Raw genomic sequence first — 23,839 nt, forward strand, 5'->3', positions numbered from 1 at the left:
ACAGCCAGCACTAGAAAAGATGGCTTGAAGACTATCCATGCTGCTTCTATTGATATAGTAAGAGGGAAGGGAATCTATTGAATTTCAGTACTTCTGTTTCTAAAAGCCATTGAGACATACATAATTCAAGCGCAATGCAACACATTCTGATGCACAGGTAGAACAGCTCCTGTACCTCTGATACAGGTTTTCCAAACATAGGAAAAAAAGAGAATGCAGGGGAGAAATAGAGTTTTACATTTACAGGGATGGGGATCCATGCATAGGTATTTAATCAAAATGTACTCTGTTGATATTGATTAGCAGCTTGTTTATTTGCTATGCATTCTTTTTCAAATAAAAAAAAAAAACTTTTTGTCTCCTTGAGATTTTAGCATATAGGAAAAATAGTTACAGATCACTGTGGGATATGATTGATGATCATCAGGATCAACAGCCGAATGTGAAATTAACAGGTTACGGTCCAGGTCTTTCAGCTATCTACATCACAATGTTAGGGAATGATTTTCAATGATAATCCTCAGATTCTGGGCTCTGTTCTGCAGTAAGATCAGATACAGATCTCCTGACAATTTCAAAAGAAATTGTGCATTTAGAATACATAATCAGGTCTGTCTCTATTTGCATTTTCATATCTTTCAACTGCATGAGTAGTGTTTTGTTGTTATTCTTCACGTGATGCTTCAGAGTACTACGGTGCAGTACGCCAGCTCTTTTAATCACACTTTGAAGACAAGGGGAAGCCGTGTCACAGCACATTGGATAACTTACATGAGACTACACAGGAATTATAAGGCAAAGTAAAGAAAAAACAAACTCTGAAACACCCTCAAAGATCTCCTGTATTCTAATCTTAGACCACCCTCTCTCTCCTTAGAAGCTATGTGGTTTAAAAGCATAGAAAATCCAAGATTTTCATTACAGTTTTTGACAAAAATCTGAAATAGGTGACAAGGGGAACTGCCATACTTCCCTTAGAAGATATTCAGTGATGCGTAGCACTTTTCTAATCTGAGAAGCTCATATTTTAACACTGTGACTACTTACTGATTTAGTTTTTAATTACTTTGCATTGAGAGAAGTTGTTGCTACTCCACGTCTTAGTGGTTTCCCTGGCAGATACACTCTGACAGCTCATACACTTAAAGTGATTGTTTTCCTTCATATGAAAAGCAGGATAAAAAAGCTGGCTTTACTGAAATGTCTATATTAGTTAACAAACATAGGGTTTACTAACAAAGGCCAAGATTTTCCCAGGAAATGCGTTTCACTAGGGAGTTATACTGCCTCCTTTGGTGGGATACATACAGAACACAAATTTAAGACCACTAGAATATTAACATTTAATAAACACTGAACACACAAGCATTCACACTGAACACGGTACACATTAGAGAAAGCACAAAAATACCAGGCAGGGAGAAGACTCAAAATTCCTTACCAGATCATGCACAAGCTAGAGAATCACCTTGTTACTGTGACTACAAAGGCCAACGTAGTTACTGTCTAACAGAGGTTGTTGTGATAACCAGAAAACACAATATATTTGCTAAATTCACCTGGAATTGGACTTAGTTTGGCCAAAATTAGATTAAATACTAATATCAGATTGTGGACATAACACACATTATAGAAAGGTGCATGCAAGTGCTAGACATTTTAGAGGGCTTTGTGCTCACAAATTGCATGAACAAGTTTGTGTGTGCACAGCTGGAGGCATCTGCCAGGACATCCAGCCTTGTGTATACACATGCTCATGCTTATCAATGCAGTGTCATAGGGAGGAGTGGAATATAAAGAGGTATGCGGGCTGACCATCCAGGTGCTAGACACCTGGTGACATGATGACTAAGTATATGTTAGCAAGATTTTCAAATGCTATTGTTATTTTTGTTTAACTACTGGAAAATATGGCAATTTGAGTGTCTCACCAGGACAAAAATGTGCACTTTTCATTTATTTTACCACGTGCCCTCTATGTGCTAGTGAGTTCCCAGGGCAAATCAGAGGGTCATCAGGCATCAGCCCTTGACAGGCATCATCCAAATGTACCACAGCCATGACCCACTTTTTTTTCCTGATACGGTACAGCTAAGATGAGAACTATTGTGATGGTTCTACGCTATGAAATTCTGGGGGGACTGGCAAAGGTGGTTTTAGGATGGTCTTGTGCAGTGGAGATAAGGCAAGTCATTTGGTACCTCCGTACATCACACACACTATTGTGAATTATCTGTTATGTATAAATGACTTCACTGATTTTTAATATGAAAAATATGTTCATCTATGATGCCTTACTTAAAATATTTGGGGAAAAAAAAAAAAAGATTTCAGTGGAAGAGTTACTGTCTCCCTCTTAAATATTCTAAAAGGCTGTAGTTCACAACATGACAGTTTTGCAACAACAAGCTCAAAAAGGAATTTTATTTGTGCTTTAGAAGGATCCATTATTTCAGCGATGGTTTGGTCAACTCACGCTAACACATTTTATACCAGGTTTGCTTATTCTCAGGAAAGTATTGTGTGGGAAATGCACTATAGCACTGTGCAAATGGTTTGGCTTAATGCAGTTGACAAGCTGTAAGACTTATGCAGGTTGACGTCACAACACTCGCTACCTGAGACAGTAACACATAGCTCTCAAAACCGCTACGTAAAGGAGGTAAGTTTCCCAGTGAGGCAAATCAGTGATGAAGAGATTAATTCATTTATCTAAGGCTTTCCAGTGACCAAGAGAAGAAGTCCTCAGCATTCTTGACTTGGCTAAGATTACTTGCTAGCAAGGGAGTAATGATAAAAACAACCATCTCTGTTTCATGAGCCAATCTGTTTCTGGATAGTACAGAGCTATTATGGGAAGGGAAGTGTATAAGAACTCAGTTAAATGCAATATGTAATTCTTCATACTAGTTGCTACTACTAGCAGTTTAAGTAAAAAAACCAAACATGCTCAGCTGCAGAATTCTTAGCCACCCAGACGTGGTTAAATGACGAATTATAGGGCTAACCTAGCCCTAATGTTACCCTACTTTGCAATCAAACAGAAGGAAAGGATGAAAGTGAGGCAAAAGGCAATGCTGATCAGCATCTGAGAAGATATCATATAGGGATATACAGATATGAAAATGAAATATCTACAGTATTGGGGACTTTTCTTTTTCAGCTCGAGTCTCATCTGCTCCATAGAGTTTGATGGAGAAGGAAAAAAAAAAAAAACAAAACACCTGAACAATTTTTCAGGAAAATAAAAGAAAGCCCTAACTGATCAGATTATTGTTGGGGGAAAAAAAGATGAGTGACATTGATGTGCCATATCTACTTTAAGAATTGAAAGAGAGAAAAGACCGTTTATCCCTTAGCTTCTTGGGTTCCACTTACAGTTCACAGCATATGTGGGCTAGTCTCAAAATATATTGGTAGGTTGCTCAGGTGTCGAAATCTGTATTTTTTAAAGAGCAAACTTATTTTGGTAGTTAACCTGTTAACATGTAAATCGTACTTTTCTACCGATTCTTAATTTGCTTGGCTTTCTTAGGATCATAAATATTTCTGTTATTTTACCATCTTCTTAAATATTAGAGTTAATTTTTACCCACAACAGAACATACTCATAAATTTGTTGGCACACTTCATGAGATCTGTTAATTATGGATTATTAAATAGATAATTAGAAGTTTGACTTTTTCTGAATGCTAAACAAAAGCAGAGAATACTTTTGCTGAACAGCTGAAAAAATAAGATATAAGAAATATTTGAACATCATTGTTTCCAAATGCTGCCTGTCTAAAACTGTGAAATTTTTTATACATACAAGCCTTGGAAAAGAATTAAAGATCTGATGAATGTGGCTGCTTTCAACGTGATGTGTTAGATTGAGATATTCTATGCTGTAATTTAATGTGTGCTAGTACAGACATAATCTTATTAACTGCAAATTTGGTAGTGTTTCTACAGGAAACTACAGAGATGCAAATTACTTTCACGTGAGTTAAAGGGAACCTCTTTAATAGGAATTCCATTTATCTGCAGTTTCACAGGTCTAATTGCTTATAGTTTCCTAATGGGACCACCTGGTTACTTCCATTCAGAAAACAGTTTTACGTATTGTATGTACATCTAGGGAATATCAGGTATTTATCAGATCCATCACTTTAGTGGTTCTTTTTGTCTCTGACAGACATCATCCTTCCTCTACCCCGACACCCAATGGTCTAGGTACAGTGAATCCCATTTTGAGATGTTCGGCTGCCACTGCTCTTATTTAGAGCTTACTTAGGCCTCTGATTTAATAGATTTAAAGATGGATACTCCAGAACTATTCTGCTTAAGTCTGGGCCTCTGTCATCCCATCAAAGTCTTTAGGACCACACATAGATTCCTATAGGAATTCCTAAGCATCGCATGTAAAGTTGAAACTGAACTTACTGGATATGATTTACCTACAGTCAATATAATACTGTTGTACATACACAACCTACTTTTGCATGCCACCTTTTTTTTGATCCTAATTGCTGTGACTCATTTCTGCCATGTTTTGCTATCTGGTGAAAAGCAACACAAGCACTAACTTCTTTTCTTTCCCTTTTATCCGCTTCCAACTTGTCAGACATAAAAAAATGATTTAGTGCAAATGTATGCACTCCTTTTGGATGAAACAAACAGGAGCTAAGCCAAAATTCTACATGATGATAATCCGTTCCCATGATTTTGGACTTGATTTTTTAAAAAAAGACAGTGGGTTGGATCTCACTTTGCTGATCTTACTTTGTTTCATTTATACAATTTTTTAAGTACCTGTCCTGCTTGGCTACAGCAGAAGAGGAGAGTTAATAAAGAAACTCATATTGTTCAGACTATCTTATTTTAGTGGCAGGAGAGCTGAGAGCCCAGTTTTTTCTCTATTTATAGAGCTCCCTGCCCTGCAATATCTAATAGGCCTACTCTGAAAATAGGGACTGCTGCTTGATTGTGGTATTTTGACTGCATAGTTTGAAAGACATACTGCTCACAATGTGACACTGAGGAGATTAACAGCATTTAATTTTTCTTAGAATGCATTTTGCTTCAACTGAAATAAGTCTCATTATTCTGCTGAAAACCATCTGACTTTTTATGCCCTCCGCAAGCAAAATATTAAACTATTTTCTCCCTGCAAGGAAACTGCTTACAGATTTTATTGCTGGCTTTGTTTCTTGTAAGTACCAGTTCAATAAGGCAAACTGGCCATTAGGGTTTATGCTCCTGGAATAGCTAGGGGAATAAGTATTCCAGTTTGAAGACAAACATTTTAGGGGCACTTTGATATGGGTGACAAAAAATTGAACATGAATGTACTTTTCTTCAAGGAATTCCTCTAATGAGAAACAAACAAAACTTGTAAAGTATTTTTTAGATCTTTTTTCTTAGACCATGAATCAGAGATGCACTTAAGGTACCTAACAAAGGGATTTTAGAAAAATATCTTCGAATTCTCTCCAAGGGTTGCATGTTGCACCACATTTGTAGGAAACGTTGCTCTGATACTGTAACACCCTTAATAATTCATTCTCATTAACATCAAAAGGGAAAGCAAAAAGGATGAAAAGTGATGAAAGATTTTGAAAGAAAACGGTTATGAAAACCCAACCTTAATTATTTTTTTACTATTTTTTATTATATAAGCTATCGGCAGCAAAAGCAAAACTAATATTTTCTTGAGGAAAATGGAACACTTTGGAGTTTCAAGAGAATATTCTGATTTGAAAATAATTTGATAGATATAGATGTAAAGTGCTACTCAGCTTTCCTCTGCTCTTGTCTTCATCAGGATTTATGGACACTTAGCTGTTTTTATGATTTGTGACATTCAATACGTAGGATTGGATCCGAGACCTTAATACAAAAGTACTTTGCACAGAACATAAGAGCATGGAAGACAAGATTACTTGTAATATTTGGAGAGTGAAAGGGGATTAATAGTAACAACAAAAACATAGCCATGTCTGGATGATAAATATATATTTTTAAAGTCTGATATGAAATTTTCAGTGACAACAAGGCTGCAGAAGTTTCTTTCATGTTCTCTGGAGCAGGAAGTACTTCTGCCATGGCAGCTTCAAGAAGCTACTACTAGCTCACCAAAACCTCCTCATCATGGAGTTAATCTGTATGTTCATTTGGAAAATGTTATTCGTTACATGACACAGGGGACTATCTTACCTCTGCAGCGTCCCACTGTGGATGTGGAATTATGAAATAATGTATTTTCCGATTCTCTCTATACTGTGGTCACATTAGATCAAAGTTTTGTGAAACTATCAAAGAACAAGAAAAAGTTGATTTTTTTAAAGCCAGCTACTGATAATAAGGATAGTATATTCATGATCTAAACATTGCTTTTTAACAAGAAGACAGGATTCTATAGCTTGAAAAGATGTTAATTTCTTCATTAGCTTTCAAACAGTCAAAGACTACAATCAGCAAAGTATTGAAGCACATGTTAATGTCCTTTTACTGTTGACAGGACTTCAGGCACTTTTAAGTCTTCTGAAATATAAAAGAAAAAGCTAAGCACGTTCTGAACTGTTGAGTAGCAGCTCTTGGTAAAACGGTGCCAAATCTTCAATACAAGCAGGCCCTCAGATACTGAAAAGTGCACTTAAAAATGTTTTATAGATTTTTTAGAAATTCTGAAAGACTTTACACTGTCTGCCTAGTAAAACTTTTCAATTTAGCGTGTCGAATGCCCAAGCATAGCTCTTTTTGATTTTACGTCATAGGGAATTACACAAATGCATCAATGGAAATTGGTAGGAAAGGTGACTGTTCTTAGCCTTAGAAAATATGGTCAGGAATAATAAAAGATGCTTACTATCACAAACCTCATAAGAGAATCTCTCTCCTTCTTTCTTCTGCTCAGTGGATTGCAAGTCAAAGGCATTAGACAAAGACATGACGCATTACAGACAAAGCACAAAGCACATATTCTACAAAATTTTCAGATACAGGCAAAACGTACCAATACATAAAAAAGCAAAGTATAGTCCAATACAAACATTAAAATAAAGCTGGCACTACAGATTACAACACAAAACACCCAGAGCTGGTTGAACTTTACAGATCATTAGCATGTTTCTGTGAAATAGTGTTAGGTCTTTCTAGTATTGTCAGGACATTAAATAGTTCTTGTAGACTTTTAAAAAATATTTTGGTTTTCTTTGCAAGCAGAAGTGAAGGCTGTGACTAGGTTGAACACATGATGCTAATGATCTCTAAAGAACTTTGAATGATCCAGGAAACAAGTATGACTCACCTCCTTTCCTCCCATGGACTCAAACATTTTCTCAAGCTGGACTCTTAATTGTTGAATGTTGTTCATCAAGATACAGGGCTACAAAGAGAGCACCAAATGTGAGAATGTGCAGGTTATATTCCTTTTATGGATGAATATGTGTATTCACAGCCTCTGGGCTGAAGACCAGTTCTTCAGCAGCCCTACATTAATGCAATTGTGTTCTTTAGAGAGGGATCTCATGTTCCAGACCACTGCTGCCTCCCCTTCATTCTTTAATTCACACTCCTCTTTGCCCAGTCAGCAAACCCACTCAGCCAGTGACTGCTCATTACACCCTTAAGACAGCGTTGCCCCACAGAAAACTGAATACCTTCTCCCAACCAGCTGGGCAGTTTTCAGATCCCAGTATTTCACATCCTGAACCTTATATCCCATGTAGTTGCTAGTCATACTTAACACAATTACATCTGGTGGATTAATGCAAGTAGTACATTATCGTCTCTTTGAGAGTAGACACAATAATGATCAAAGTACTTTGGGAGTGAAAATAGAATGGGGGAAAGGGAATACCGGGCTGCTTTCTAGACCCAGTGTTTGCAGAAAACTGTGAGAGCACTGTAACCCAGGTAACGGCTGATGCTTAAGTATTTAAATAAATCAACAGGCAGTTCTGTTAATAACATAATAATATTTCAGAAATGTACATTTTGCATTGCTTGAAAAGTTGGTGAGTGAATTAGGCAATACAATTTTGTAAACATATTATTTTAGTCTAAAAATTTTGCTGTTTAAGCTCATTTCTTTAAGGCAGAACACAAAGCCACAGTGTAAAAGACAGCAGTTGCTGAATAAATATAAGGTTAAAAGTAAAACATGGATAAAATTAAGCAGCTTATTACAAAATTATGGAAGAAAGGATGTATTACTAGAATTTTGTGTACTCAGATGACATAATATGCTAGTTTGGTATGGTGCAATAAGCAATGAAGCAATAAGACAATACTTGCTACAAGAGTTCTGGTTGGCCAAGGTCAGTGTGTTCTAGTGCATGATTGGATTAATTTAGACACTGAAGTAACGCATTTCAATATAACACATATTCTTTTTTTCAGACAACAAGAAGGTGATGGAATGATTACAGTGATTGATACTCTTTTGTACCTTTCCAGTTAACAGCATGTTCCAACGTAGTGCTGAAACATGGTGGGATTAGATTTTGGTGTTCAAAAGATCAATAAGATAATTTAGCTTTAATTAGTTCTACATTACTCTCAAAGGCATTTGGTGTCAGAGTCCTTCTCAACTGAAGGAGAAAAAAGAAATTTGATCCAAGTTCTTAATACTTACATTACTGCTTCCCATAAAACACGCTATTACCCCTTACAAAAGACAGCTGGCTTTCTATAATGGTTGAAGTATCACCTCTCTTCCTGTCTCTTGAAAAATCCACAAACCCCACTTCTTCTCTTTGTTTATCTACCTTCTATTAATTTACGACCACTAAGACTGTGTCCTCCTCTCCTGTGCTATCTCCTCTCTTCTGACATGTTAATTATTCTGGAAATTATCTGCAATATCACAAATCAATGATTATAATTTCTGATGGGGGAATAAGTACCTGAATATAACGTCTTGGTTCTTTTGTTCAAAACAAGCGCAACTGCCCTTGGCAATATACTGAAGCTATGAGATAAATACTTCATATTGAGGCAGTTTTCAAAGTTTCCTTTGAGGCTAGCAGAGTCTAAGCCTACCTTGGCTCAATGGAAAAAATTCTATTGCTGTCAGTAAATAACAGAACCAGAGCTTAAAAACATTCTCATCTTATTGTTTCATTATCACCTTTCCTTCAGAATATTCTTTGCAGCAATTTGCAGGAATCAGACAGCCAGATGCAACAACAGATAAAAGTGAGTGGCAAGTACAATACATAAGCCCATGTTTGTTTGTAAACTCTGACAGGAGGTGAAAGATAAGAGGATGTTTTTACATTAGATACATGTCTCTGTGAAAAGCACCTTTGGTATGCTTTTATTTGAACAGTTTATGTGCACATTTTGTAGTGTTTAATAAAAACAGTAGAAGTATTGACTTGAAAAAGAATGCCAAAATCTAACTTTAATCATAAAAAGTATTTGTTTTAATCTCTTCTATCAACCCTAATGCAGGAGATGGTCTTTTAATGTAATTGAGATCATCAGATCAAATGGTCTTTTATTAAGCTAAAAGTATATATTTCAAAAAGGTAGCTAGTTAAAAATAAGTTATGTCCCCCAAAGGCATTTGATATAATACTTTATATCATAATGAAATTAATTCCATCGAAAGCTTAGTAAAGATTGGCATACCAGGGTGACTCCAGAAATCAATCACTCCACCAATTAAAAAAATCCCATTGGACAGGCCAAAAGACTACACAAACAGTTTGACTTGATGACTTAACACTATGTATTAAAACTCATTTCTTCTAGAAAGCAGTAAGCTTTATTTAATATTAGCATCAAATTGAAAGAAATGGAAAAGCATAGCTACAGAATTTATTTCTTTTTTACATAAAATTTTGGTTCAAATATTGGGACAAATACAGAGACAGATTATTTTAGATGAAGCTTGGTTTGGACTGATTAACATTAAAGTAGAAGATGTGTAATGCATTCCCTCCTCCATACTGGGGAGAGAGTGTGTTGTGTTCTTTTCAGCTCTGTATTTGCCCTGGAGAGGGGAGAGGTAAGGAATACGTAGAAGATGTGCCTGTAAAGTTAAAATGCATAAAGATTTACATCCTGCTAGATTATGGGGGAAAAACCTGGCAATATGGTGCGCTCATCTATCATACATCAACTGGTAGCCAGTGACAGGACACGTGGGAATGGCTCAAAGCTGCATCAGGGGAGGTTCAGGCTTGACATCAGGAAACATTTCTTTACTGAGAGGGTGGTCAAACACCTGAACAGGCTTGCTAGAGAGGTGGCCAATGCCCCAGGCCTGTCAGTGTTTAACAGGCATTTGGACAATGTCCTTCATTACGTGCTTTAACTTTCGGTCAGCCCTGAAGTGGTCAGGCAGTAGGACTAGATGATGGTTGTAGGTGCCTTCCAACTGAAATAGTCTAGTCTAGTCTAGTCTAGTCTAGTCTATTCTATAACTGGCATGTTTCCTAGTGTTTATATAGCTATAATGCTGATTCTCCTTACACAATGATTGCCAAACTTGGCCTGATGCTTTTAGTCTTTTCAGATGCTGAAAAGATTTAGTACTGCTAGAAGAAAGATGTGTGGATATCTACTAAAGTGAGTCTTTTCAATGTGTTTACTGCAAAGGGATTCAAGGTTGAAAATATCTGAAGTGGGAAGTTAAATCTGAGACATGACACATCTACATAAATAAAAGTCACTCCCTTGTAAAAACTTGTATATAAAACTTCTACTTAATAATAAAGTTTTGAGTTTGGTATTTTTATTTATTAATTCTCTTTTAGAGAAAATTGTGTAAAAGCAACAGAATGGTATTAGTCTCTCCTAGCAAATATATCTGTGGCCTGAAAAATTAATAAGTTTAGTCTTTTGTAATGTTGCTCATAAGAAGAACCACCAATAATTGATATCTAGCTGCAATAGATGTCTTTCTGAATTCTATTATTGTGTATATTTTGGTGCCCTCTAGATTATGACACTGTCTCACACTACAGAAAGCACTGGCAAGAATGAGCGCGTCCCCAAGCCATGCACAGGGATGTGACAAAGATAGCGGAGATCTGTGTATGAGCTACATAAGGGCTGTACTTTTAAAGGTGAATAATATGAGGATGGTGCTGCAGTTATGTATCTAATTGTAGACTGATACATCTGTACAATATACTACTGAATATAGCAGACATAGTGCTAAATGCCTGCCTCGGGAATACTAGCTTTGATTGAATATCAATGATACTTAAAAGTCAGTTTACAAGAACAATTTTCCTTGGTCATGTTAAGCTATTGATAATGTCTTGATTTGCTTAACCACATCTTTCGTGCCCATATTTCATTTATTTCCGAGTCCATGGCAATCTGGTCCTTCATTAGGGAGTGCCTTGTAAGCAGTGAGGCAACAAAATAGCACATGATTTACTTCTTACTGCTGCATGGAAAAGGCACAGAGTGTGAGCAGAAAAGCCTGCACATGCTCCCTGCACAGGGAACGATGATCTTATAAACTCTCTAATGAATAAACTGACAAAGAGAAGGAAGCCAATGCAAAATGAAAACTCAAAAATATTTTCTCCTGTTTGGAAAAAAAGATGAAGATATATTCTCCATATTCACCATTGTATAAAGCTGGTATCCAGGGAGTGTTTCTGTCCAGCTTTTAAATTTTTTTCTACTTTAATACTGAAATTATTAACTAGGATTATTAACTAATTCCACCTATTTCAGCTTTTACACAGCAATGTAAGCAGCTATGAAAACATGCTGACCTTATTAAAAAGTAAAGCAAAACAAAAATCCCTTCCTCTGTCTGTTCATGCTTCTTCTCATACACAAAAGGGATTATATTTTCAAAAAGTACAGTAAGTCATTTAAAGGTAATTTCTGAGGGAGAAACAAAACACAGCTTTTTACTCACCACATTTTCTTTATCACAATATGAGCTGAAGTAATTTGAAATAATTACAGCATACTGAAGAAGCACTTTGTTGATAGTCTAGGAGAGGAGAAGAATCTTTTATATGGTAAATTTCATCATGTAAAACAAAAATAATAAAAAAAAGACAAAAAGGAGGTTTACATAAATTATAGATTATACAGCTGCTTACGCATTTAGTATATAGTATTTTTTTAGATATAACATAAACAATCCTGTGAGCACATTTTCAAATCCCTGCACCACAGATAGTGGGTTATTCTTAATAGAATGTAATCTTCAATACCAGAGATACTTTAATTTTAGTCATACTGTTTTTGAGAAGCATTGAGAGCTCTACTCCTTGCAATGTGCTACATAATTAAGGGAACAGTAGCAAGCTCAAAAAATCCTCTAGGGTGACAATGCATAGATTAAAAACATAATGAAAAAATAAGACCAAGGGAGCACTGTTCAAAGCCTGGCAATATGAGCTTACCTTACAATAATCATGTAAATAGGAACTTTGCTTGCAAATGGAAAACTGTTGCAACTGAAGAACAGGAATAAGTGTAAATGCAAACTTTTTTAAAGCCATCAGGACTATAATGGAAATCTAAAGCTTGTGTGGAAATGTTACAATCCAATAGAAAGCTGGCCTAACAAAGTTGTTTATCAAACAGCAGATAAGAACTACCACCTCAGGGCTTCAGCCGGCAATACTTTATTGCCATACCTTGAATTCTTCCTTCCCTTGCACTAACTAATTAGAGAATAGCATTTCACTGAATTGCTTCATTAACAGAATTGCAATCAGTGCTTAGCAAGAATAATAATGGATTGTATAGCATATATAAATATGAAATCTCAGAGAGGCTAGAACTTCTCAAACTGGTAAACCATTTTGACAAAGTAGATGAAAAACAGTCTTAAGTAACAGACAGCATGTCTTTCTAAGGATCCCAGTCAGAGATAGAAGAGATTGATTCTGAACAACATTGGAATTAGCTTTTAAGTACATAGCAACACAATGTCACTCTCTGAAGCTTAGTTGAGACGCATTGATTTTAATTTACCTTTGCAAATCTTCTCATTAAATGAGATAGTGCTTCTGGATTAGGACACTCCAGTTTCTTAATAATCTCAAAGCTTTGATTGAGCTGTGTGAAGACATCAACCACAGAACAGGAGAAGAGGGCATGATCTGATGTTTGCTGAAACTAGAGAGAAACATTCAAATGAGTTAGTACTTGTTCACAGACCAAAACTGTATTAACTGATTTTCTTACACTTGAAATTCTTCCTAGAGTCATAAAAAGTAATAAATAAAAACTAAATTTAAAAAAAGCCTCACTGATAATACTGAGAAATGTGGCTTTTCACATTTCTATTACTTTCAAATCTCTTAAAAATAAAAACAAAATTCTCTTTCATGACATCAGTATCAGATCAGAGTTTAGTGAAACCACAGACTGAAATCTATGGGGAATTTAGGCAGATAAAATTAGAGCAGGAATTTGTCCATAGGGTTATCTTCCAAAAACCATTACTGACTGCGTATCTTGTGAGGTCTAACAAGGATACTGTGGGACCAAATGTACTTCTGGTTTTGCAATATTAAATAACTGTCTTAATACTTTCTTTATTCTTTTCTTCATAAAGCAAAGGCTCACCCCGTCTTTTTTGTCTCTTTCTAGTGCTCCATGAAGAAATTCCATTGAGACATCCTCATTTTCATCCAGCCACTGAATGACAAATGGTTCAAACCACCTGAAAATTAAAAAAATTTTCTAAAGTAAAGTAAGTACATTTCATAAAGATCCTGAGAGGAGAGTTGCCACACCACCCAGCAGTTTGGCATCTTGTGTCTTCACATCTGTTCTAGCTGCTAAAAAGTCTACCATCCTAGACAAATTTTTGTCACCAAAGACACTGTGGCTACCAAAAGGTCTTTCAGGCTTCAGTTTCACAATACTCTAACTGGTCTACCCCAGCGATGTAAAATTAGCAGTAGCCATCAGAGAAATGGGTCCATGTTTTGCAGAGGATCATATTCTGCACTTTTTTTTTTTTTTATTTTAAAGTGTGTCTTTTATCAATATTGGTTCTTTGTTAACATTTACTTTTTATTTTTATGTGAAATAACTTGGAGAAAACTTTGCTTTAATAAAACATCAGCTGTGTTTTATTTGCCTTTAGTTTATTTTAAAAAAATTGAAAGCAATGACAGGCCCCAAACCATATCGGCAAATCAGCAGTCTTGCAGAATATTAAGGAATGAGATTAAGGATAGCTTATATGAAAGGACAGGATTGAATGTATCAATTGCAGGAGGAAAGGTGAAAATGAAAACAGCAGCTGAATATCAACCCAATGCAATAAGAAATAATTTCAGTAGTATATCCCATTAGCATTGTATCTTTACCCAAATTTGGGTATGAAACAAATGTAGGGGCCTATAACTAATACTGCTGCTGTTCTCACATTTCATACCTTCCTCAGGCATTTTCTAACCAAAATATTTTGTCGTCTATGAAGAGCTGCAGTTACAAGAGTTGGATAAAGAGTGCTACAAAATAGCTAAGAGCACTTTTAATACCTGGACTATTTCATTTGATAGAATGAAGAATTAAAGATCAGGAAGTGCAAAAAGTAAAGAGTTGTCAGTGCTACGCACCGTGAGATCTTGCACGCGCTTGAGCGTAAATATTAGACCAAAATAAACCTTGCACCAAGCCCAAACTCATGGGAGACTTCCCTATACACTACTTACAGAGAGTATTCAGGCACTGCATCCTTGAAAGCAGACAGTTCTCGCACGTACTCATTATAAAACCATTTCACTTTGAAGTGCAAATTCATATAATCTGTGCTTTTGCATAACCGCTGCTTTTCATGTTCTGTAATAGAATGAGTTGAAATAAAGGCATTTAACAGGATTCTAATAGTAAATAACGTTCTTGTGCCTCAATGCACTAGTGACATAATAATACAGTACTTGCATTTTAAAGCACAACTGGTTTGATTTTTTTAGAGACAGTAGCACCCACAGTTTCAATCTTCAGGTTCTGAGTACCCTTAGGAAAAACAAAACAAAACAAAGACCAGACCACAAGTTAGGCTTTTCAACTCTCTTCACTGCAGTGAGGAAAGCCCACAAAGTTGCTGACTTCCTGTTCTTCAGCTGCTTCTTTGGTTGTTACAAAATGTCCATCTTTCTTCCTGGATTATGATCCTTATTTTAGTTTATCCGCAATGCTCTGCAGTCTTTCCCATCCAGCCGCCTCAGGCCTGGACAGCTCCTTTCTATCACTCCATTAGCTAATGGGCACTTTATCCTTGCTCAAGTCTTTCATTTCTTTCTCCCACAGCAGGAGACCATGGATCCACAAATCTTGGGCAGAGTAATCCTTCCTTCGCTTACTGCTCACAGCTTCCTAAAATCTCCACAGATCTCATCTGTTTGAGACGTTGTGTCACTTGACCATTCTTCCTTAGGCAAAAGACTAATCTCTTTTCCTTAAAAAGTGACCCAATACAGATGCTCAGCAGGAATGACATTCTTGTGTAAATAGTATGTATTAAGAACTCACCTCTTTCAAACCTCCTTTTTGCTCCTTACTTCTGCTTGCATCATAACATAGTATTAACAAATTTTTCATACATATTTAGATGTGAACCTGATTTGATACAACAGCGGGAGCATCCCATCCTCTGTCATACACACACATGAATATACCACTCAGTTCTCTGTCAGTGCAAATGTGCTGTGAAATACACATTCTGTGTTTTTCAGATCTGATCAGGTACATTAACAGGAAATTTTTAGTTTTATTATTATGCCAAATCAGTACTCTAGCAATATCACCATGTCATACAAGAAATAAGTGTTTCAGAAGCACATTATTATGCAGTGAATTACTAAGTTTTGTGGGAATCAGCTTATGAAGTGCCCCTGTGGGCTTCTATTGCCTTTTTAGCATTGTGGTAGCATTTTCACCTTCAGTGCCTTTTCATCGCACTCCAGAAAAATCAGTAAATCAGTTTCTGTCTAAATGTTGCATTTGTTCAATGCCCAATTGCTACTTGAGAGTACTACAAATTGTCCCTAGCATAATATCATTGGTTACTAGCCTTAAACAGAACCACAGGGAGAAAGATGTATGCGTACTCTCATGGTTCTTACTTTCTACAGACCTGAGGAATCTTATTTATTTATTCTGGTAGGAGTTTTTCCACAATCTATTATTGTAGACAGCTAGATGACCAAACATTTGCTCAACAAAAGGTAGTTCTTACAAGTGATACCAGTCTTTGACTGAGAACAATTATCTTATTGCTATCAAGTTCACTGTACATCTGCTGCTGAAGTCATTATTAAGAAAAATCTGTCTTATATTGCATTGCAATAGAGTGGAATTTCTGAAATGAATAGCATTTTTTCATTCAAGTGTTGCATGAATGGGTTATTACATTATACAATGCAACTTAAGAATGTTTTGTATAGTATCACAAACCAAGCAAATGCTTATTTCGATTTTAGAAATGAGCTGCTGCCAACGATGGGCAAACTTGTCCAGGAGGGTACAACTTATACAATACCATTCATTTATATTTTCTCTTTTAAGTTAAGATCTAAATTATAACACATTAGAAACAAGCACAAAAATAATTCATGAATAACTGAGTTTTTTTCTCCAGGATATTATATCTTGGAAAGAATATTTCAAAAGTCTCCTAGGATATTACTTGTAGCTACATATAAGTGAAAAATGCATCCTCAATTCCTAATATTAACCTATGAGAACATCGGAAAATACTTCACGTGATCTACAAAGTCCAAAGAACAGAGAAAACAGGTGCCCATACGAGTCAGCTCATGATAATTTTAACTGGATCATATTAGACGGGTTTATCCACAGTAACCATGGATTTCAGTTAGAAAGCATAAGAACATCACTGTAGGCATTCTAAATTTAGATTAAGACCCATAGATTGCTTTCTTAATTTCCAAAAACCTTGCACAAGTTAATGTGAACGTGAGACAACACAGGATGTATGTATGCAGTTTGGAGATCTGGGTCTTTTTTCCCAGAAGGAAAGCTGGGACCATGTTTTCCTATACAGGTATATCCATTTTGGACTTTCTGGAAGACAGATGTAGTAGCTGCACAGTATGACTCTTTCTGAAAAAGTCCACTCTTGCTTTGCAAAATTATTATCATGCTGAGTCAGCCTTGAAGTAAATCTGCCAATTGCATGCTGTGCAAATGTGCTCAGCAGAGACTATGATAGAAATACTAGACCTTTCTCATAATTGATTCTAGATAAACAGAATCTCCATTATAGTAAACCTAATATTATTAATCATTTCTTTGTGCTGCTACTTTTATGAAGTGTTCCTTGTAGCGCAGCATATTTTTATAAGCATCTATTAATCTGCCGAGTTTCATAACAAGGACATTTGCAATTCCCATTAGTGATAATGGCACATTATTCTATATTACTGTATCATAAATCAATAAAAAAAATACTGGTAAGATTTCTGTAAACTGTAAAATCTGTAAACTGTAATCTGTGTGTATGGGGTATGGGGCACTTTAGCTGCTTTTATTGCAGTTCCAGTAAGAGCATCTTTTTTACAGCATTGATTACACTGTGGGGTTTTTTGAATATCTCCTTAGGGGTAATGCTATAATGCACATATGCTTGCCACAGGTTTGCAGTAATAGACATTGTAACTGCAACTACAACGAAAACTGTATAAAGAGTTGTTCCATCTCAGTTGTACAAATTACAATTACAGTAACACCTTTAAGAAGACTTCCAGTAAGCAAAAGCACTGAGAAAAAAAAAAAATCTTCAGTTCAGGCGCTGTTTGTGTAACCAAGAAAGGGAGATTTTTTTAAAAGACTATTATGTGGAATGCATTAATATATGCATATGTGTTTGGTGTGTGATGAAATCAGCCACTGACCTGGTAACATTGTATCTAGCAAATAATTTAATTGCAGACAAGTGTTCTTTTACAGAAAAATGTATAAAGAGACATTGTAGGAAGGACTATAATCCAAGGTACTTTCCTCATAGGCCTGTGACCAAACAGCAATACTTTGGAATCATGTTTGATTTCTTGCTCATTTTCCCAGCAATTGCTAAAGAAAGCTGAGAAGATTTTCTTAAGGCAGCAAACAAAAAGAAACTGCAAGACAACTATTATGTTTTGGTCTGATGTTTGTAGTGTCATAGTATTTTGTCAATAAAGTCATAATGACGACTTATTAAGCAGAAACATCTACATGATGCTAAAGACATAAAGCCATTTAACAAACTGGAATAGAATCCCATTCATTACAGAATCCTTTTTCCTTTTTAACCTTGAGGTAATAACATCAGTCTGAGTATCCATGTAATTTTTGATACGTATTAGTTGGTAAAAAAGGAAAAAACGGTAATCTAAATACCTTCATAAAAGACGACCATTTAAATATTCAGGTAATCAATTTGATATTTTGTTCAATTCTAATTTTCCCTTATCGGGGTACAAAAGGCGAGAACAATTTTTTTTTTCTACAGCAGTTTCCTAGTCACTGTTTTTGTAACAACATACAGTTAAACTGCTTGAAGGATTCTAATGAGGTGATTTTAAAGAATATTTCAAATCCTTATGAACAAGAACTGCAAGAAGGAAACTTGTCTGTAAAAATTAACAAATTGACTATATATACATAAATACATATAAATATCTAACAAAAAAATCTTGCCCAGTTTCCAGGCTTTAAAGATAATGTTTCAGAGATGAATAACTACTGCAAAGAATATTTATGTGTAGCAAATTAATCATCACAATCAGTTGGTTTGACTGTTACATACATGCTATTGCACTACAGTTTATTAAAATGGAAAAGATTGAGACTAGGCATAAGCGAATTGTGTCTGTATTAACTGCAAAATTTCCCATCAAAACTCAGATGCTATTTTCAACCATTGTGACATAATTCCATATTATTTGCAGTAATTACTTACCAATCATTCTACAGACTACCAGCTGCATATTTTGTCTATTTCTTTCAGAGCTGCTGTTTCAGAAAACCTGCTATTTCCAAACTTTCAGTCATGTAATTGGGAAGTATAGGCATGGCACAAACTGAGCATGGCTGGTGGAAGAAGAAGTCCTAAGGAAGTCCTATGAGGAATGATATTGATTGAGTATGAATTGGTATTCTTCCCTCTGAATCACTGTGGAAACATTACACCAGTATGATACGCCTGTGTTTTGGGTACTTGATCCCAATGCAGTTTCCCTACAATACAGGAGCTCGTTGCTATGCCATTGCCTCTTTTAATGTGGGTATTATGCTTATAGTGCTCTAGTCTTAATCCCTGTACCACCAAAGTGAACTGGAAGACTCTAATTGAATGTAACATATGTAACAAACGAAGAAAAATATAAACTCAAACAAAGTTCATAACTGATTTAGAAGGAAACATTACATTCTACTAGACATCTCATCCCAGGGTTCTTGTACTTTGCTAAAGGCAAGGAAAGTCACTGGTTATTAACTGAAATACAGAGCAGGACACAACTAATTGATAATTATGTATAATTTACATTGATTTTGATAATGTGAAATACTACTGGTCTTTCTGAAAGGGCTCTTTGTGTCAAGATAAATATAATAAACTGAAAACTAAAAAACTTCTGTCATTATCTCCTTTTTTGGATTGCACTTACAACTGATTTACAACTAAAAGATCCTCTAGTTCTCTTTTTAAAAATAAACTGTGTCTTTCATAAGAGACTTCTACATATTCAATCTTTTTCTGCATTTGCTTGGAAATTTTAATCAAAATATCTTTGAACACTTCACAAACATAATGGATTACACCTTGAATATCTCTGTGAAGTGATTACATTCACATTTTACAAATGGGAAACTGGAGTATAGGGAGATCAAGTGAATTTACTAAGGGTACATACATAAATTAGGAAAGGTAGTGTAGATCTTGTTCCAAGATTTCTTAACCAGAGTGCCATATTTCCTCACTAAACAGAGACCAGGGAAGGAAGGCAGAGTGTCTCATTCTGAATGGTGAGAAAAAATGGATTTACTGTTCTTTTTTGTCTTGCCTGCAGTGGAAGTGAGCTAATCAATCCTTGACTTAATGCAGTGCACTTTAAAAGCTGATATGACATTGCCTTTTACATTCAAGGAGGAGCTCTAGAAGCAGAGGCCATTTGCTCAGAGTGCTCTGCTTTGCTTCACGTTTCACAGCAGGTACAAGTGAGTTCAAGGCCAGCTGCTTAGCATCTGAAAAGGCAGAGCTGTACATTACCTTCTGGGAGAGGTAAACTGCTTATGGGAACTTCAAGGGCATCAAATACCAATGTTACATGCTATCTAAGAGATGCAACACGTAATATCATAAGGGATGTGTGAATCTGCTGCAAACAGCCCCATTTTCTACTACAAAATATTGCATTTGCCATTTTTTACCTACTGTGTTATATTGCCTAAACATTTCAAATTACTTTAGGCAAATTAACTTTGATATCTTCTTAACAATACTGAGTTGCTTTTTTTACTCCTCATTGAAAATTTAGCATATTGGTCTCATCAATTAATTACTACTTCACAGACAAACACTTCCAGAAAAGTTCCAGGAAAGTGGATGGGTATATCATCAACAGGACAACTCAAGATGCAAGATATGCAGCTTGATTAAGCATAAACTTGCTCTGTCCTGCTTGCAACTAAGACAAATGCCAGTACAGCAAATAATTTAATAAGATCAACCTCAGTATAGCTTTTACCCTTCAATATCACATCAGAGTGAAATTTATGTACCATGAAAGCTAACAGATCAATAATATTCAAAGAACAAACACTCAGAGACAAAATTCTGTCTTTGGGTATACACGGCTACTATTGATTACAGAAGGAAATAAGCACTTGCTTCCAAGGACTGAAATAACCTGAATTGTGCTTTTTTACTGTTAGAGGAATTCTTGCTTTGTACATGAATTGACCATGGAAAGCCTAAGGAAATGCAGGCTATTAATGGAGCAGAAGAAATGGTCCATCCTATTTGATATGAGATCCATGATGATGATTAAAGCCCTGGTTCTGAAGAATATGATGGAAGTTTCAAATACTTTGTACTGAAGTTTCAACATTTATTCAAAGTAATCACATAACCAGAAAGAGGAAAAGTAATGCAATACAAGAGGAAAAGTAATGCTGGTATATGAATCCAGTTTACATTGATTTTGGCTTTCATAAATCTGTAATATGTATAAAAATAGCAAAATAAAGAAAGAATATACGTGCTTCTTGGAAACCACTGCTTCTCAGAAAAAGTTATCACATGATTAAATCCTATATTGTAAGCTTGAATCTGGGAGGAATAAGAGAATAAAGGTAATAAAGGCAGCCTTCATTGTATTGGGTCTTAACTGCTGAATACTCAGCTTTGCATCCTTAATGTTATTTTTATGACAGGTTACTTTCATTTACTTATTGTTTCATTTTTTAAAAATGTATCTTTCCCTGAAGGAAACATTTAGACTTGATGCTCTGCTCTTTGGCTTCTCACAAGAGTGCAAAGTGAGCATAAAACATTACCAAATAGGCATGGTAGCATGTTATAAGCAATTAGTAGAATGAAGTACGAAACAGGAATAATCAGGCAGCAAGATAAATGTGAGACTGCGCTTTAATAATTACTTGTGTCATATCTGGATCTGCCTGTAAAGCAGAAGCAAAGGCAAAAACAGAGAGGTGTTTGCTAATTGTTACCCAGCAAATTGCACTTAAGGCTTATTAAAAGATAATGTGGAAGCAAGCAGTTTTAATGGATTTATCCTATTCTCCTGGGGCTGCTGGGACCAGTATCAAATGTTTAGTTTAGAACCAATGCACTTGCCCGTAAGGGGAAATTGCCCTGTGTATCTATAGGAGAAAAAAGACATTAGTGAATCTTCGTATGTGGAAAAGCCCTGAAAGTAAAAGACTCAGTCTTCAACTTAGTAAAACAGAGGCTGGGAGATGGTTTTCTGTATGAGGAAAGCTTTTATGAAGTGTCTTAGTGTGAAGTTTAAGAATAGGCAGGATTAAAAATAGCATGCAGGTTGCTTGTTATTTTAAATTTTCTTTTACTCAAATGTTTTATTCTAGTTGATAAAGAAAAATATTTTGTTTTAAGAAAGCTGTCATTGGTTACTGTTTCTAAAAGGAAAAAAATCCAAAATATAAGTGGATCCACAGGGTGATTAGCTCACAGAATTCATGAAGGGATGCAGCAGCTAGGTTCCACTCCCGCTGTGTGAGCATTATGCCGCTCCACTCTGGCAGAGATAAGGGGAATAAACTCCTCAAGGAATAGGACAGGGAAATTCAAGCCATAGCTGCTGGACTACATGACTACGTTAGGGGAATGTCCTGTAGGGGGAAAAGGATGAACCTTTTCTCCAACCAGCAGATGCAGAACTGCACTAAACAATGCAGGTCCTTTAAGTGACTTTCTGTGGGGACAAAGTCACAATTTTGCTTGATTTCTTGTTTTTATTTTCCCAGCCATAAAATTATTTCAGACAAAAGATATAAATCTAATTTTTGTAAAAAAAGGGAGTTGCAATGAAGTTGTAACATTTTACTGGTGAAGAACAGTAACCAAGGACAAGAAGAAACAAGAGGCAAATTATTCTGGGCTGAGATGCCTAATAAACTACAGAGGAAGTCTTAACTGCCCCTTGGTGTAAGATAGAGCTCTCTTCCTTCTATAGGTGATATACAGCCCCATCAGTGGAACAGAACACTTCTCCCTTACTTGCATACTCAACTCATTGGTTTGTGGAAAGGACAGGGCCATGTGAGCTATAAATAACCCCTAATTATTAATCAATATAGAGTTCATTTAAAGCATCATTTACAGTCTAATAACCTATCTAGCATGGTAGTACCAGTATATGTTGACTAGCAAAATTGTCTTGCTCACAATTAGGCAACACTGGAAAAGTTTATGCACAAATGTTTTACAATCAGTGACTGCCTGGGTAAGAGCTAATAGCAATGTTTTAGAACAAGATTAATATTCAGTGGTTAAAAGAAGATTAAATAAGGCCAGAGCTTTCATTATTAAGTATATAGGGCAATATACACTGCTATTATTGAATGACAACTTTAAGACAAATAATGAAGTCAGGCATTCACTGATGCACTACATTTTTTCTAGTAACATCTGGCACCATGAATACACCTACAATCAGACATAAAAAAGCTTTAACTTATTAAGATTACTGTAGACTTGTACTGCAGCATAAACGCTCAGTAGTACTTACTGTTCTGATTATGGTTCAGTATATAAAATCAAAGAAAATGGGCTAGGGAATGACCAAACGATACAGCAGGCATGCACCCAAGTGCAAAGTTGTCCCATACTAGAGATCTCTAAGATAGTTCCAGGTAAGATGACACATTGATACAGAACAATATGATGCCATGAAGAAATATTAACTTAACTCCTGGGAACAGTTCTGTCCACTTTATCTGTCTTAATTAGCGGGTCTAATTAACTTCAACAAAATAGTGCCATTTGGTATCGCTACAGTGCTTTTTAGGCAAGCCTGGGGGTCTCTGTTGCATGTGATAGGTACTCAACTGGATTCTCACATGTGCAAAGCTCAGCCCTCCAGTACATAACAGTATGTAGCTGCTGTTATTAACATCATTGTCTGTTATGCTGACCAAAGAACATTTCTAACTCCCCTCTTCCTCCAATCATGTCACATTCAATCTTATTGATTATCTGCCAAAGGAAAGTTTATTACTAACCCCAACCGTAATCTCCTCGTCTTTGCCTTTACAGTCTCTCTGAATCCCCCATGAGACTACATATGATTCCTTATTCCTCAGGTCTCTGGAAAAACAAGGATGGAATACATTTGTTGAAATGTGTGAATGC

At 35.8% G+C, this 23,839-nt stretch overlaps 1 protein-coding gene across 1 annotated transcript in view; it reads right to left on the bottom strand.

Annotated features, from left to right (window-relative positions):
• UNC13C (unc-13 homolog C) overlaps positions 1-23,839 on the bottom strand; it is a gene marked incomplete at its 5' end in the record, with an annotated part of 185,159 nt that overhangs the window by 33,193 nt on the left and 128,127 nt on the right. Inside the window, 5 exons of the mRNA XM_082321495.1 lie at positions 7,292-7,369; positions 11,879-11,956; positions 12,952-13,095; positions 13,549-13,645; positions 14,649-14,775. Coding sequence (XP_082177621.1) covers positions 7,292-7,369; positions 11,879-11,956; positions 12,952-13,095; positions 13,549-13,645; positions 14,649-14,775 — 524 coding nt within the window. The remainder of the gene's footprint in view (positions 1-7,291; positions 7,370-11,878; positions 11,957-12,951; positions 13,096-13,548; positions 13,646-14,648; positions 14,776-23,839) is intronic.

Source organism: Platalea leucorodia (assembly GCF_965183815.1).
Source record: "Platalea leucorodia genome assembly, chromosome: 9".
Classification (NCBI taxonomy): Eukaryota; Metazoa; Chordata; class Aves; order Pelecaniformes; family Threskiornithidae; genus Platalea; species Platalea leucorodia.